General features: G+C 54.6%; 1 protein-coding gene across 1 annotated transcript; it reads left to right on the top strand.

Annotated features, from left to right (window-relative positions):
• The first annotated feature begins 2,577 nt into the window (after nt 1–2,577).
• Nucleotides 2,578–13,316, top strand: ALAD (aminolevulinate dehydratase). The gene is made up of 12 exons (XM_041762528.1): nt 2,578–2,707; nt 8,503–8,687; nt 9,584–9,634; nt 10,108–10,204; nt 10,546–10,681; nt 10,802–10,885; nt 10,969–11,057; nt 11,295–11,350; nt 11,439–11,526; nt 11,620–11,706; nt 12,369–12,498; nt 13,160–13,316. Exons 2-12 carry the CDS (start codon nt 8,575–8,577, stop codon nt 13,219–13,221), a joined length of 993 nt encoding a protein of 330 aa, XP_041618462.1. The 5' UTR covers nt 2,578–2,707; nt 8,503–8,574; the 3' UTR covers nt 13,222–13,316.
• The last annotated feature ends 414 nt before the right edge of the window (nt 13,317–13,730 follow it).

A 13,730-nucleotide genomic window follows, 5' to 3' on the forward strand; every position in this document is an offset into this window, starting at 1 on the left:
ATGCTTCCCTCCCTCCAGCCCCTGGCAACCACTAATCTCTATTGTTACTCACTTCACAGCGTTTAGCACAAGGCCCTATACCTGCCTGGGAAGCACTCACAATAGTCCAGTGGGGGTTTTTGTTGTTGTTGTTACTTTTTATTAAAGTATAACATACTGGGGCGCCTAGGTGGCTCAGCGGTGGAGGTTGAGTGTCTGCCTTTGGCTCAGGGCATTATCCTGGGGTCCGGGATCAAGTCCCACAACCGGCTTCCTGCATGGAGCCTGCTTCTGCCTCTGCCTGTTTCTGGGCCTCTCTCTGTGTGTGTGTCTCTCATGAATAAATAAAATCTTTTAAAAATATTAAATAAAATAAAGTATAACATATTAAATGGTGCAGATAAATGTAAAGCTTGATGAATTTGCACAAACATATCCATGTAACTAACACTCAGATCAATAAAAAGCATGACCAGCGCCCTAGAAAGCCCCTATGGTCTCCCAGGCACTCCCTATCTTCCCCAACAGTAATCACTATCCTGACTTCCAACAGTACAAGTGAATTTTGCCTGATTTGTATTTCTTATAAATGGAATCATACAATATGTATTCTTTAGTCTGACTCCTTTTGCTCAACATTTTATTTAAGATTTATTCATATTGTTGCATTCACAATACTTTTTATGGATAAGACTGAAAGATTTAAGGGCACCTGGTTGGCTCACGTTTTGATCCCAAAGTCCTAGAATCAAGCCTCATCAGGCTCCCTGCTCAGCAGAGAGTCTGCTCCTCTCCCTTTCTCTTTCTCTCTCTCCCTCTTACTGCCCTCCCGCCACTCCCGCCACTCCTGCAGGGTGGAGAATGGAAGCAGGTCTTTCTGCCAAGAATAAGAGACATGTGAAAAATAGATTACACCAAACAGCATTCTTAAGTTTCTCACTCTTTGGGGGCTCTTTGAGGTAGATGGTCCTAATTATGCTTAATTATCAATAAACTCAGAGATGGAACAGGTGTCATGAAAGAAATGCACAGGGAATATAAACTAATTACCCCTATGAGTTGAAGGAACCTAACTAGCAGGCATTGCAGAGAAAGTCAGTGTGACATAGGGCAAATTATTTAATCTCCCTGGAGATTGTCTTCCTAGTCTGTCAAATGAGGGTAGTAACATAGTTCTCATCCAAATTAGATAAGTGAATGCAAAACGCTAGGTACTGTCCCTGACTCATAAATGCACAAAAAAATATGACTTCATTTCTACCATCTCCCTCATTTGGCCACAGATCAGAGCTCTAGTAGCTGGAAATTACGCAGGTCAAATTTCCCCAGCTTTAAGCCTCTCTACCTTTTATTTATTATTTTTTATTTATTTATTTATTTATTTTTTCTCTCTACCTTTTAAAACAGGTTTGGAGGGGACGCCTGAGTGGCTCAGAGGTTAACTGCCTGCCTTTGGCCGGGGGTGTGGTCCTGGGGTCCTGGTATCGAGTCCCACATCAGGCCCCCTGCATGGAGCCTGCTTCTCCCTGTGTCGCTGCCAATCTCTCTCTCTCTGTCTCTCATGAATTAAAACAAAAAAACAGGTTTGGAGTACTGATTTTGAGAAAATCTGAAAGGAAGTGTAATATGATCAGCCCCCTGGCCTCCTTAGCAAGTCAAAGTCAGCTTTTCCAGAATCCCTGATGCACCTTTATGGAGGCATTCCTTTACTAAGGTCCTAATCTCCACCCCTACTTCACCCACCCAATCCTACTAGCTCCCCCAAGCCCCAAGCCTCACCGGTTCCCTCCTGCCTCTGCACATACTCTACCCAACCCCCCCCCCCAGACCTGCCGTCAGATCTAACACTGTACCCATCCAGATCCGTTTGATGCCCCCATTAGACTTGGCGCTTTTCCGGAGCGCCCATACCTTTCACATCACATCACATCTCTCCATCCATGATACCCCGAGCAGGCCCTGAGTAATTACGCTGGAATTAATTTTCTCTGAAAACCTGGAAGGCAGCCTGGTGCTGATCTCGACAGCTTTAAAATATTCAGTCTGCAAAAATGGACTTAGCTATTGTGTTGGGCATTAAGGTGTTGCTTTATTTGTTGTTGTTGTTGTTGTGGTTGCCTTATTTTTATTTTTTTTAAAGATGCATTTATTTGACAGCACAAGCAGGGAGGAGCGAGAGAGGGAGAAGCCGACTTCACCCTGAGCAGGGGGCCCAACGCGGGGCTCGATTGCAGGACCCCGAGATCTAAGGTGTTGTTTTAATGTCCTTAACCCCCAAACCCCCAATTATTCTTTCAACAATGAAGCAGCGCCAAGTATGCGCAGGCTGGGAAGGGGAGGACGGTAAGGGGAACCTCGGGGCTGCAACCGCCTCGCGTCCCCTCCCTCTGCCAGGGCCCCGCCGCAGCGGCCCCGCGCCCCCACGTGGGCTCCGGCGGGCCTTCCGGCACCCGAGCTCGGGGCCCCGGGGGGCGGGGCGTGGGCCCGCCAGCCCTTCCGCGCACCCGATTGGCCAGGCCTCCCCGGGCGTGGGCGGGGCCTCCGCGCGAGCTGACCAGCCCGCGGGCGAAGCGGCCGCAGGGGGCGTGGCCTGCGCGCCGGCGGGGGCGGGGCGCGGCGGGGGGGAGCTGCTTCCGGGCGAGCCGCCCCGCCCCCGCACGGGCCCCGGGAGACTGGAAGGAGCTACGGCGGCGGCGGGAGCGGCGGCCCCGAGCCCTTGGGGAAGCAGGTGAGCGGGGGCCGGGCTCCGGGGGCTGGCGCCCTTGGAGGTGGGGGCGGTGGCACCGAGAGCCCGGCGTCCCCGGGCCCCGTCACCCCCTCGCGGGTGCAGCCGAGGACACTGTCCTTGTGCAGCCCTTGTTCGGGCGTAGGTTGCTCGGCTGCAGCGGGCTTGGGTTGCAGCCGCGCGGGGCTGGAGCGTGGCCGCAGCCCTGGGGGGACCGGCTCCGGACCGTCCCCTCCTGCCTGGGGCCCACTCCCTTGGCGGCCCGTGGACACTGCCCAGCAGTACACAGCAGCCCGAAGTGCCCCGAAGGATGAGGGACGGAAGTGGAGGCAGGAACAGGCGCTGTGTGCTGCGCTTCTACAGAAGCCCCATCCATTGGCCCATTAAGGCGACCACAGCCCGTTGAGGTCGGTAGGAGAACGCGCCCATTTACCAGGTGCAGAAACTGAACTCCCACAGCTAGAAAAGTGTCGGAATCAGGGTTTGAACCCACGTCTGCAGACTCCAAAACCCACACACGTAAAGCTGCAGGCGAGTCCAGGGTCCACATCCTCCCTCCCCCCTACACCCCCCTTCTCCACCAGCCCACCTCTGCTGGTAGCTGCTCTGAAGTCTGTACTTCAAGTATCAAGGGCTAATGGTGGGCTGAGAACTGGGCTGCTGAAGGCTTGGATTCTGACCTCGAGATCTACCACTGACCCCTTGCCTGACCTTGGGCCAGTGTCCGTCTTTTCTCTGAGCCCAGTTTCACCATCATTTCAATGACGTAGTCAAAAGGCTTTAAGGAGCTTCCTAGCCAAGATGTTCTGGGAGTCTGTGGAACTGGCACATTCTCCCTGTAGCTCCAGATGGCTAAACCCAGAAGAGGTTGGGCTCTTCAAAGCCCTAGGTCAAGGCCTGGGTCCCCTGTCTCCTGCTTCTCTTTAATCCCTGTATCTAGCACTGGGGCAGGCCCAGGGTAGATATTCAGGAAATGCTGGTTGAATAAACAGGCAGGCAGTTGGGCCCTTCTCAGACCTGCCTGACAGCTGCTTTCCTGAGCCCTTCTGGGGCTTTGGATTTCTCAGCCCTTGGCCACCTTCTACCTTAGTTGGCCCTCCTGACTGCCTCCTCCCCAGCCAGCTGCAGGGCCTGCCAGAGTTGGCAGCAGCTCCCAACTTTCTCTCCAATAGCACAGCCTCTGAAATCCTCAGCAGAACACAGCATGAGCCTGAGCCTGGGGCTGGGGTGGTGTGAAGGGGGTGTTCAGGCTCGCAGCTCTTCTAACCCCCCTTCCCACGGTGGCAGCTCTTAGGGCCCAGATTGGGAAAGTTGCCATCTAAGGAGGAGATGCCTTCACCATCAGTCTGCAAAACTGCCTCTTCCATGAAGCCATGCTTGACACCTGGAGACACAGGCCCCTCCCACAGATAACATCTAGTCCACCCCTCTCCTGTAGTGTCAGTGTGGTGATCATTTCTCCTCACCATAGAAGCTGCTGGAAGGCAGGGACCCCACTGGAGATATCTTGGAAGACCCTGCGGCCACACGGGTTTGAGTGAAAGTTCTCCCTTCTGGGGTGGTGCGGAAGGCACAGCTGTGATGACTCCAGGGGGTCTATTTCCAGCTCACTTCTCCTAATGATGATAAAAGTAGCTGCACGTTTACTGGGCTGCTACCCAGTGCCAGGCACGTACCTCCTATCTCTAATCTAATTTCCTCAGCTTTGCAAGCTTGATGGTATCAGTCCCATTTTATAGATTATGAAATAAGGACTCTGAAAGGCCAGCAACCTTGCCCAAAGTGACACACAGGGCACAGAGCAGACGTGGGACCATGGGATCCTGAAACAAGGTTCTTTCTGCACCGCCCTGTACTGCCTTCCAGCTAAGCTAACCTAGTCTAATGTGGGTGAGCAGAGGTGCTGGGTGCCCTGGTGACTTGCTCTTGCTTCAGTGAAGTGTCATAGGATTTAAGCTGTGGCTTGGAAGTTCCCTTAATTTGGAAGAAGTGCCCTCCCAAATGTGTGGAAATCTCCCAATCCTGAGGGACTTTTTTTGCGAAGCAAAACCTTGGCATGGGTTTCGCTCTGCAAACAAGCAAGTCTGGCTCAAGGGCTGTTTTTCTCTTCGGTGGTATTTATTAAGTGCCTGTTGTGACAGAATGACCTTGTGTGGTTGAGGTGACAGGGCACGGGACTCGAAGCTGGGAGAGATTCCTGGTCAAATCCACCTCTGTACCTGACTCACCGTGTGATGTCAAGCAAATCCTGTACTTCTCGGCTCCTCATTTCCCGCTTCAGAATGTGTGAGATGAACAGGATTGGCGATTTTCCTGAGTTCAAATTTTCTCAGCACTGACACCTGTTTCTCAAAGCAAATTTCTCCCTAACCCAAACATTATTTAAAGAAACAGAAACAAGAATTGCCCTAGTCAGACCTACCTCTTCCACCCTCACCCCACTCCCTTGCCCCTATCACCAACCCTCCCGCCACCTCGTGGTAAAATTTGAGCTGCAAAGCCCCTAGGCAGCCGTGCTCTGCTGCTTCTGATAAGCAGAAGGCATTTGTTCACCCAGGCTTCTAAAACAGGTGGGTAGTTGAGGCCAGTAGAATGCAGTTTTGGATTCCAGAAGCCATAAAGGTGGTTCTCAGGACGCCTGGGTGGCTCAGTGGTTGAGCGTCTGCCTTTGACTCAAGTAATGATCCCTGGGGTCCTGGGATCGAGTCCCGCTTCGGGCTCCCTGCATGGAGCCTGCTTCTCCCTCTCCCTGTGTCTCAGCCTCTCTCTCTCTGTGTCTCTCATGAATAAATAAATAAAATGTTAAAAAATAAAATAAAATACAGGTAGTTCTCTGGGAAGTGGATCAGAGATGAGCTCAAAATCTGACTTGACTCTCTAGAACAACATGGAACAAGTCACTTAACCTCTCAGAGCCTCTGTCTCCTTATCACTAAGAGCCAGAATAATCTCTGCGGTGAAATGAGATGCATGTGCACCTAGGCCCGTGCCCAGCACATAACACAAGGCTCGGGATGTTTTTCTCTTGTGCGTCCTCCACCTCGCTGACCCACCGGGCAGATCACATAGGCAGAGACCTGCTCGCTGAATCAAGTGTTCCTCAGTGTCGGGGGGATGGTAGATAAAACCGAGTACTCATTGTCCAGAACAGATTCAAATTCTGGCTCATTTACTGACCAACTGTGTGGTCTTGGGCGAGGGGCTTAACCTCTCCGAGGTGAGCTGACCCCCAGCCGACCTGACAGCAAATGTCAGGGCAAAATGGGCACGTGCAAAATGGGCACGTGGGACTTTCTGTGTGCTGAATGACTGCTCGTTTGGGGGTCGGAACGACTTTGGAGGGCCTGGCTTGCCTCTGTGTCAGATGATACGGCTGGCCTAGGGGTGTGGTAGTAGGTGGGTCTCTGTGTGGCTCCTGATAACCCCAGCCCGCCCTGCCAAGGAGGGGAACTGGATAAAATGGGCCCCTGAGCTGGTTGGGAGGGAGCGAAAGGGACCCCAGAGACTGGGGAGAAAGGCATTATCAGTGTCCTAGGGGACCCCCACCACCCACCTGGAGGATGACACACGGGGTTTCTAGGCCTGCCCTTACAGCCTCCTAACTCACCAAGTGTGACCTTGAATGCGTCCTTGCCCTTCTCTGGACCCCATACAAGGAAATATCTGGTAGCTTTTCCACCCCCTTACTGGGTATTTCCCCAGGCACCTCTGAAAGCTCAGCGCCCCGCCACCCTGTTCCTGCCTCATCCCTGTCTCCATTGCTCTGTGGGTCCCACATGCTCAGAGCATCCGCCCCAAGAGACTGGCTCTCGGCTGCCTCGTGACAGCCCTTCCCTTTCCTCCCCTCGGCCCCGCAGTGTGTGTGCCCCTCTGCTCCATCCACTCTGCTCCTGGTTCTGAGCCTCTCAGTAGGCTGCACCCCCACCCCTGCTCATCTTCCCTGCCCTCAGTGGTCCCCTCTTGTCCCCTCCCCTAAAGAGTTGCCTTTTCAGCCTCAGAACAGCCCACAGCCAGTCCTCCTTCCCTACCCTGGCCCCTTTCTTCCCTTCCTAAGGGAACATCCTCCCCTTTCCCTCTGCCAAGCTGAACCCACGCATCCTGAAAAACCAAGTTGAAGCCCCCCGACTATTTCCAGCAAGCTTCTTCCAGCCTCCAAACTCATGGTTCACTTAGGGCAGCTCCTCCCTGAGCCCTCCATCAGCCTGGACCATAGTGCCACCTGGGTGAGAAATGGTGTGTGCAGGTGCCCAGCATGGCCTGGTGCTCAAGAAACAAGTGTTAATGCCCCAGCTTCCCTCTTTTTTGTTTTGTTTTAAGATTTTATTTATTTAGGGATGCCTGGGTGGCTCAGTGGTTGAGCATCTGCCTTGGGCTCAGGGCGTGATCCCAGAGTCCCAGGATCGAGTCCCGCCTCGGGCTCCCTGCATGGAGCCTGTTCCTCTTCCTCCCTGTGTCTCTGCCTCTGTGTGTGTCTCATGAATAAATAAATAAAATATTTTTTAAAAGATTTAAAGATTTTTATTTTTTAAAAAGCAGGAGGAGAGGGAGAAGAAGGGTCCCCACTGAGCAGGGAGCTGGGATCCGAGGACCCTGGGATCATGACTCAAGCCAAAGGCAGATGCTTCACCCACTGAGCCACCCAGGCACCGCCCCCCCGCCTCAGCTTCCTTCTGTCTTATATCACTTACTGGATATTTAAGGCAATAAGTAGTTATGTAGTTAAATATTTACCGTGTGCCAGGGTGCTGGGCAGGGGTGAGGGGGGTGGGCAGGCAGAAATGAACTCACTGTGGATCCTGCCCTGCAGAAGCTCTGTCTACTGGAATGAGATAAAGTAGATCCAGAAAGAGCTGTTATGTAAGAGAGATTATGATCTGGGCGAGAGGAGCTTCGGTGGGGGAGGGAAGGTGGGCACCGGGTAGGATCTGGGGGTGAGAGGTTGTGGAGAGCCCACAAACGTTTCAGGTAAAGGGAACGGGGTGAGCAGAACCAGAAATCAGCCAAGGGTGGTTTGTGCTGGGGAACAGCAGGAGGCTCTCAGGCTGGAAAAGACCACCCTACGGAGGGTCTGTCTGTCTGTCGGCCGGTGCTGTTTAATCCTCTTAGTGTAGGTTGTGCCTGACAAGAAGTCTCTGTACCAAGGTGTGAACAGTGTTTTTCTCTAGAGGTTGAATTACAGGAGGCGGGACACCTGGGTGGTTCAGAGGCTGAGCGCTGCCTTCGGCTCAGGTCGTGATCCCAGGCTCCTGGGATCAAGTCCCACATCAGATTCCTTGCAGGGAGCCTGCTTCTCTCTCTGCCTCTCTCTGTGTGTCTCATGAAGAAATAAATAAAAATATTTTTAAAAATAAAATTTCTGCCAATCACATGAGCATTTTTCATGGAATAAACAAAGTTTAAATATTGGCTAGGTCAGTGCTTCTCATCCTAATTTCCAATCCATTGCATATTGATTTTTTTATAAAATACAAAAAAAAAAAAATTGTATCGAATTGCTAGAGAAAGGTTATTTTAGAAAAAGAGACCGAAAAAAAAAAAAAAAGAAAAAGAGACCATATAAAATGCAAGCCCAGATCTGAGATTATTAGAGTCCCACAGCTCAGGAAGTTTCCAAAGGGCCTACTTCCCTTCCTCTGCCTAACCCTGCCTCAGAGCAGCAGGGATTGGTGAGCCACACTAGGAGGGGCGCTGGCCAGAGAGCAGAAGAGGCAGGAGTCCAGGAGTGGGGGGGTTGACCATCTCCTGGGGACAGGGACTGTGTCTCATGTGCTTCCTGTTGCCCCCCCGCCCCGCCCCAGAGCTGAGTGTGCAGCCACCGCTCAGGAGCCTGCGGTTCCCACCAGCCAGGTGCCGTGATCCCGCTGCCCACCATGCAGCCCCAGTCGGTCCTGCACAGCGGCTACTTCCACCCGCTGCTCCGCACCTGGCAGACAGCCGCCACGACCCTCAGTGCCTCCAACCTCATCTACCCCATCTTTGTCACGTAAGTCCCCAGGAATGGTGCAGGCCTCTGATCTGCAGGGTGTGTGTGTGAGTGTGAGAAAGAGTGTGTATGTGTGTGAAAGAGAGTGGGTTAAGGACAACCGTCTTAGGAATCGAGCAAACCTTGAAAAGAACTGTCTTCCCATTTGAAAACTAAGAATAGTATTTCCCTGGTCCGCTATCCTAAGCTCTGCACTAAGCCAGAAGCTGAGAAGGCTTGTCCTGTAGATTGTAAAGAGCTATATGTCTGTGTGAGAGGTGGCAGTCACGATTATTCATGATAGCGATGGCTGACATTATTGAGCGCTTACTGTGTACCGGGTGCTCTGCTGAGCAAGCTTCCGTGGATTATCTCCTTCAGCCCTGACAGTTTTCATAGGAGCACAGTATGGATATTAGCCCCTACCGTGTCCTCTCCACGCGGGCAGGGATTTGTGTCTGTTTCGTTCACTTTGTATCTCCAGAGAGTGAATGGTACCTGTGCGTGATAAGCGCTCGGTATTTGTCGAATGAATGAACAAATCCACCCAAATACAGATGAAGGGCCAAGGCTCAAAGAATGGTTCCACTTGGCACTGTCACCCAGCCAGGTGGCTGGGATCGCAGGCAAGGGCCTTCTGCCTTCAGAATCCCAAGTTCATAGCCGCTTGACTCCTTCGTATGATTAAGTGTTCTTTTAGTCCAGTTGCTTCTGTTGTCACTGTCACTCTTGTTCCTGTTATTATTTCAGGCCCTGGGCTTGGCCAGGCAGGGAACCAGACACTGGACCCCAACCTCCCCCCTCCATCCCCACATCCATGCTCCTTCCCATCTCCCCAACTACCCCTCCCAGACCCTCCCTCACCACTGGCCCTTCCCATGGCTACCAGTCCATAGCCCAGCCCCCCACTCTTGCAGGGACGTTCCTGATGATGTACAGCCCATCAGCAGCCTCCCAGGAGTGGCCAGGTAGGAGATGTGGTGGGGAGGGCCCGGGGAGGATGGAGGGACAGATTTCCCAGCTGGAGGTGCCTGGAAGCAGACCCAGAGGTAGAAGACCCGGAGAAGCTCACTTCAGCTCAGTAGAGAGATGGGTTTTTCTCAGGGACAAGGTTGTTCCAGAACAGAAGAGGCAGCCTCATAAAGGGATGAGCTACCCATTCATGACCGGAAACATCATAGCAGCATCATAGCAGAGGCCATTGCAAAGGAGAGCTGAGCTGCAAATGGGAGTTCAGTGAGAACCTTGGGGGGCCTTCCACAGCTACTTCCGGGAGGCCTCGGTTTTTCCATCTGTTTGGTGGGAGTATTCCCACCCCTCCCTGTGCTGTGGGGCTTGAACCCCCCTGGTACCGGCTGCAGCTTGGCTCTTAAAGGGTGGTGAGGGAGACCCTTGCCTGCCTCCTACCTTCTTTCAGCCCCTCTGCCCCACCTCCACGCAGGTATGGTGTAAACCGGCTGGAAGAGATGCTGAAGCCCCTGGTGGAAGAGGGCCTGCGCTGTGTCCTGGTCTTTGGAGTCCCCAGCAGAGTCCCCAAGGTGGAGAAGCAGAAGTAGCTTCGAGGGGAGGACAGTGGAGGGTCACAGGAGGGTAGGGTGAGGGTGAGCTGAGCTCCCGCACTGATCACGTCCTCGTTATGGCCTTAGGCTGCTCTGGGGGAGGGCGAGGGGGCACGCTCCCCCCCCCAATGATAGCACCCACGTAGGGACAGGAAGCTAATAAGTAGGGCTATGACACCCTGACTGGGCAGGTCTGTGCAAAATGGGGACTGTCCTGCCTGTGACCCCATGCAGGGAGCTTCACCCTGTAAGGTCTGGCCGTCCTGGTTCTTGGGGGCCTCACGGAGCATGTGTTCCCTGTGTCCCCCCGCCACCACTAGGATGAGCGGGGTTCGGCAGCCGACTCCGAGGACTCCCCAGCTATCGAGGCCATCCGCCTGTTGCGCAAGACGTTCCCCAGCCTTCTGGTGGCCTGCGACGTCTGCCTGTGCCCTTACACCTCCCATGGTCACTGTGGTGAGCTCCCGCCCTCCACCAGCCCTGCTGCCACCTGCATTCCCACTACCTAGTCCCCCTTTGGGTGCGGTGGGCCGGGGGCCAAGATGCTCCCCCAAACCCAGCTGCTTGTCCCTGCAGGGCTCCTGAGCAAGAATGGGGCCTTCCTGGCTGAGGAGAGCCGCCAGCGGCTAGCAGAAGTGGCACTGGCCTATGCCAAGGCAGGTGAGTGAGCAGCTCCGGGGCAGGGAGGTAGCAGAGTGGACAGGCGGGTCCCAGAGTTCTGAAGGCCACCCTCTGCCCCTCAGGATGTCAGGTGGTAGCCCCATCGGACATGATGGACGGACGCGTGGAAGCCATCAAGGAGGCTCTGATGGCACATGGACTTGGCAACAGGGTAGGGGCAGGGAGCGTGGCGGGGGGTGTGGGGAAGGTAAGGAGAAAGCCTGGGCCAGCCCTGCCCCCGTATCTGCTAAGCATCACAGAAGTGCAGACAGCCCTGGCGAGGCCTTTGGGATCCCACTCAATGGAGACTCAGAGCTTTACTGGGACTAGACCAAAGCCTACATCCTGTCTTTCCCTGTCACTTCACCCGGGGACATCTGAAACCTCCACCCTCGTTGTCTGCCCACAGGTGTCAGTGATGAGCTATAGTGCCAAATTTGCATCCTGTTTCTACGGACCTTTCCGGTGAGTGGGGATTGGCAGGGGTCTGCTCTCAAACCCCTGGCCCGTTAGCCCAAGCTGGAGCACCCCCACTGACGCCTCTGCTTCCCAGGGACGCGGCGCAGTCCAGCCCGGCTTTTGGAGACCGCCGCTGCTACCAGCTGCCACCGGGAGCACGGGGCCTGGCCCTCCGAGCAGTGGTGAGTGACCGTGACTGGTGCGGGAGCCCCACCGGCCTGTCCCCCTCCCGGCTCACCTCCTGCGCGTGCCCCACACGGTACTTCCTCCCATAGGCCCGGGACGTACGGGAAGGAGCCGACATGCTCATGGTGAAGCCGGGAATGCCCTACCTGGACGTCGTGCGGGAGGTCAAGGACAAGGTGAGCAGGAGAGCCTAGACAAGCGGGGGCCCAGGGAGACGAGGGAGCTTGTCTGCGGGCTCTGGGATCTCGGACTGACAGACCCTCTGAGTTCGGAGCCACCTGCCCCAGGGCGCGCAGGGCCTTTAAGCTGCTGTGCTTTCACCGTTCAAGAATGGGCCAGGCTGGGGCGCCCGGGTGGCTCAGTCGGTTGAGTGTCCAACTCTCAAGTCAGGGTCATGGGGCCAAGTGTCATCAAGTGTCATCGGACTCTGGCCCAGCGGGGAGCCTGCTTAGGCTTCTCTCTCTCTCTCTGCCCCGCCCCACCCCCCTCCCTCTCTAAAATAAATAAGTTGTTTTTTTTTTAAGATTTTATTTATTCATGAGAGGCAGAGAGTGAGGCAGAGACACAGGCACAGGGAAAAGCAGGCTTCTCACGGGGAGCCCAATGCGAGACTCGATCCCTGGACCCGGGGATCACGCCTTGAACCGAAGTCAGATGCTCAACCACTGAGCCACCCAGACGTCCTAATAAATAAGTCTTTAAAAAAAAAAAAAATGTGTCAGGCTGCCAGCAGTAGTGACACAGGGCATGGGGCTCAAGATGCTCACCGGTTGGGAGGAAGGGACACTCCCAGAGGTTCCGCCCTTGCACCTGTCCGCCTCCCACTGCTTTTCCGCAGCACCCTGAGCTCCCTCTTGCCGTGTACCACGTTTCCGGAGAGTTTGCCATGCTGTGGCACGGAGCCCGGGCCGGGGCGTTTGATCTCAAGGCTGCTGTTCTGGAGGCCATGACCGCCTTCCGCCGCGCAGGTGAACAGGCAGGGCTGGGGTTTTTTTGACCTGGGCTACAGGGCTGATGGGCACTTTGCCCAGAGAGGGAAATAAAGTCATGAGACAGCCTGGCGTCGCATGCCTGGAAATAGCAGCGATCTAAAGAGACACAGGGTGAGGAGGGGACATGGAACCGCAGAACACAGCATGCAGCAGTGAAGGAAGCAGAACCCTCTGTCACTTTTTGGTTTTGAGACCTTAGCTGAGCCACTTCCGTGAACCTCAGCGTCCTTATCTGCAAACGGGGGATAAAACACCCGACATGTGGTTGTCCGGAGAATTGAGTGAGGATGATATATGTCACTGGCATATGCTCTCCACTCCGCAAATGGGAGCTGGTTTTGTTGGTGTGCATGCAGCCTGGGGAGGGCCCTCACAGCTTACTCATTTCCCCGCCTTGCACCTTATACGTTGGCAAACAGGCCCAGCAAGCGAAAATGACTTGCCCAGGGTCGCACGGTGTGCAGAGCTGTAACTGCCCGGAGGTTGGCTTGGTCTTATGTCATAATGCCCACGAGCTGTGCCCCTTCATGGTAGCAGCCTTCCACCCCCCAATCTCTGCTCTTGGCCCTCGTCTCCCCGAAGGGGTGCCCAGAGCTGATGCCAGGCTCCTCCCCCTTCCTGCATCTGTCCCCCACAGGTGCCGACATCATCATCACCTACTATACACCTCAGCTATTGCAGTGGCTGAAGGAGGAGTGATGGAGACCGAGCACAAGACCAACAGCTAGGACTTTTAAAAGGTCCCAGGGCCTTGGAGAAGTGAAAACCAAAGTAAATGCTGCTTTAGAACTGTGCCCTCGTGCCCTCTTCCTATTCACACGCTGGCAGGTGTCCAGCAGCCCTGGGTACTTTCTGCCAGCCTGCCACATTTTAACCACTCAAGCCTCCCAGGCTTCCCCATTCCTCCCCTGGGTCAGCACTGAGGCTCACCTCCGCCACCCCGGCTCCTCCTCCTGGCATGGCCTCAGCTTAAAAGCCACTAGGAGGTCAGGGTGCAAGCTTGGTGAGGCCTAGGAGAGGAGCTTGGAGCATTAGGGTAGAGGAGGGCAAGTTGCATCTTGTATCATGAGAAGCTCTGCAAAGCCCGAGGCCTTTGGCAGTGGAGCTGGGCAGTGGCCCAGAGACCTAGAGTGACATCTTCAGGTTTAGAGTTGAGGTTTGCTTCAATTCCACTGGAAGATGATTCGCCCGCGCAGGCCCACGCTGCC

This window comes from Vulpes lagopus, chromosome 7, assembly GCF_018345385.1.
Source record: "Vulpes lagopus strain Blue_001 chromosome 7, ASM1834538v1, whole genome shotgun sequence".
Taxonomy (NCBI): domain Eukaryota; kingdom Metazoa; phylum Chordata; class Mammalia; order Carnivora; family Canidae; genus Vulpes; species Vulpes lagopus.

Bases quoted from the DNA above. Each gene is read 5' to 3' on its own strand.
- ALAD (XM_041762528.1), top strand. From the start codon at position 8,575: ATGCAGCCCCAGTCGGTCCTGCACAGCGGCTACTTCCACCCGCTGCTC. The intron at 10,682-10,801 runs GTGAGCTCCCGC...TTGTCCCTGCAG, and splicing joins CACCTCCCATGGTCACTGTG to GGCTCCTGAGCAAGAATGGG. The intron at 12,499-13,159 runs GTGAACAGGCAG...TGTCCCCCACAG, and splicing joins GACCGCCTTCCGCCGCGCAG to GTGCCGACATCATCATCACC.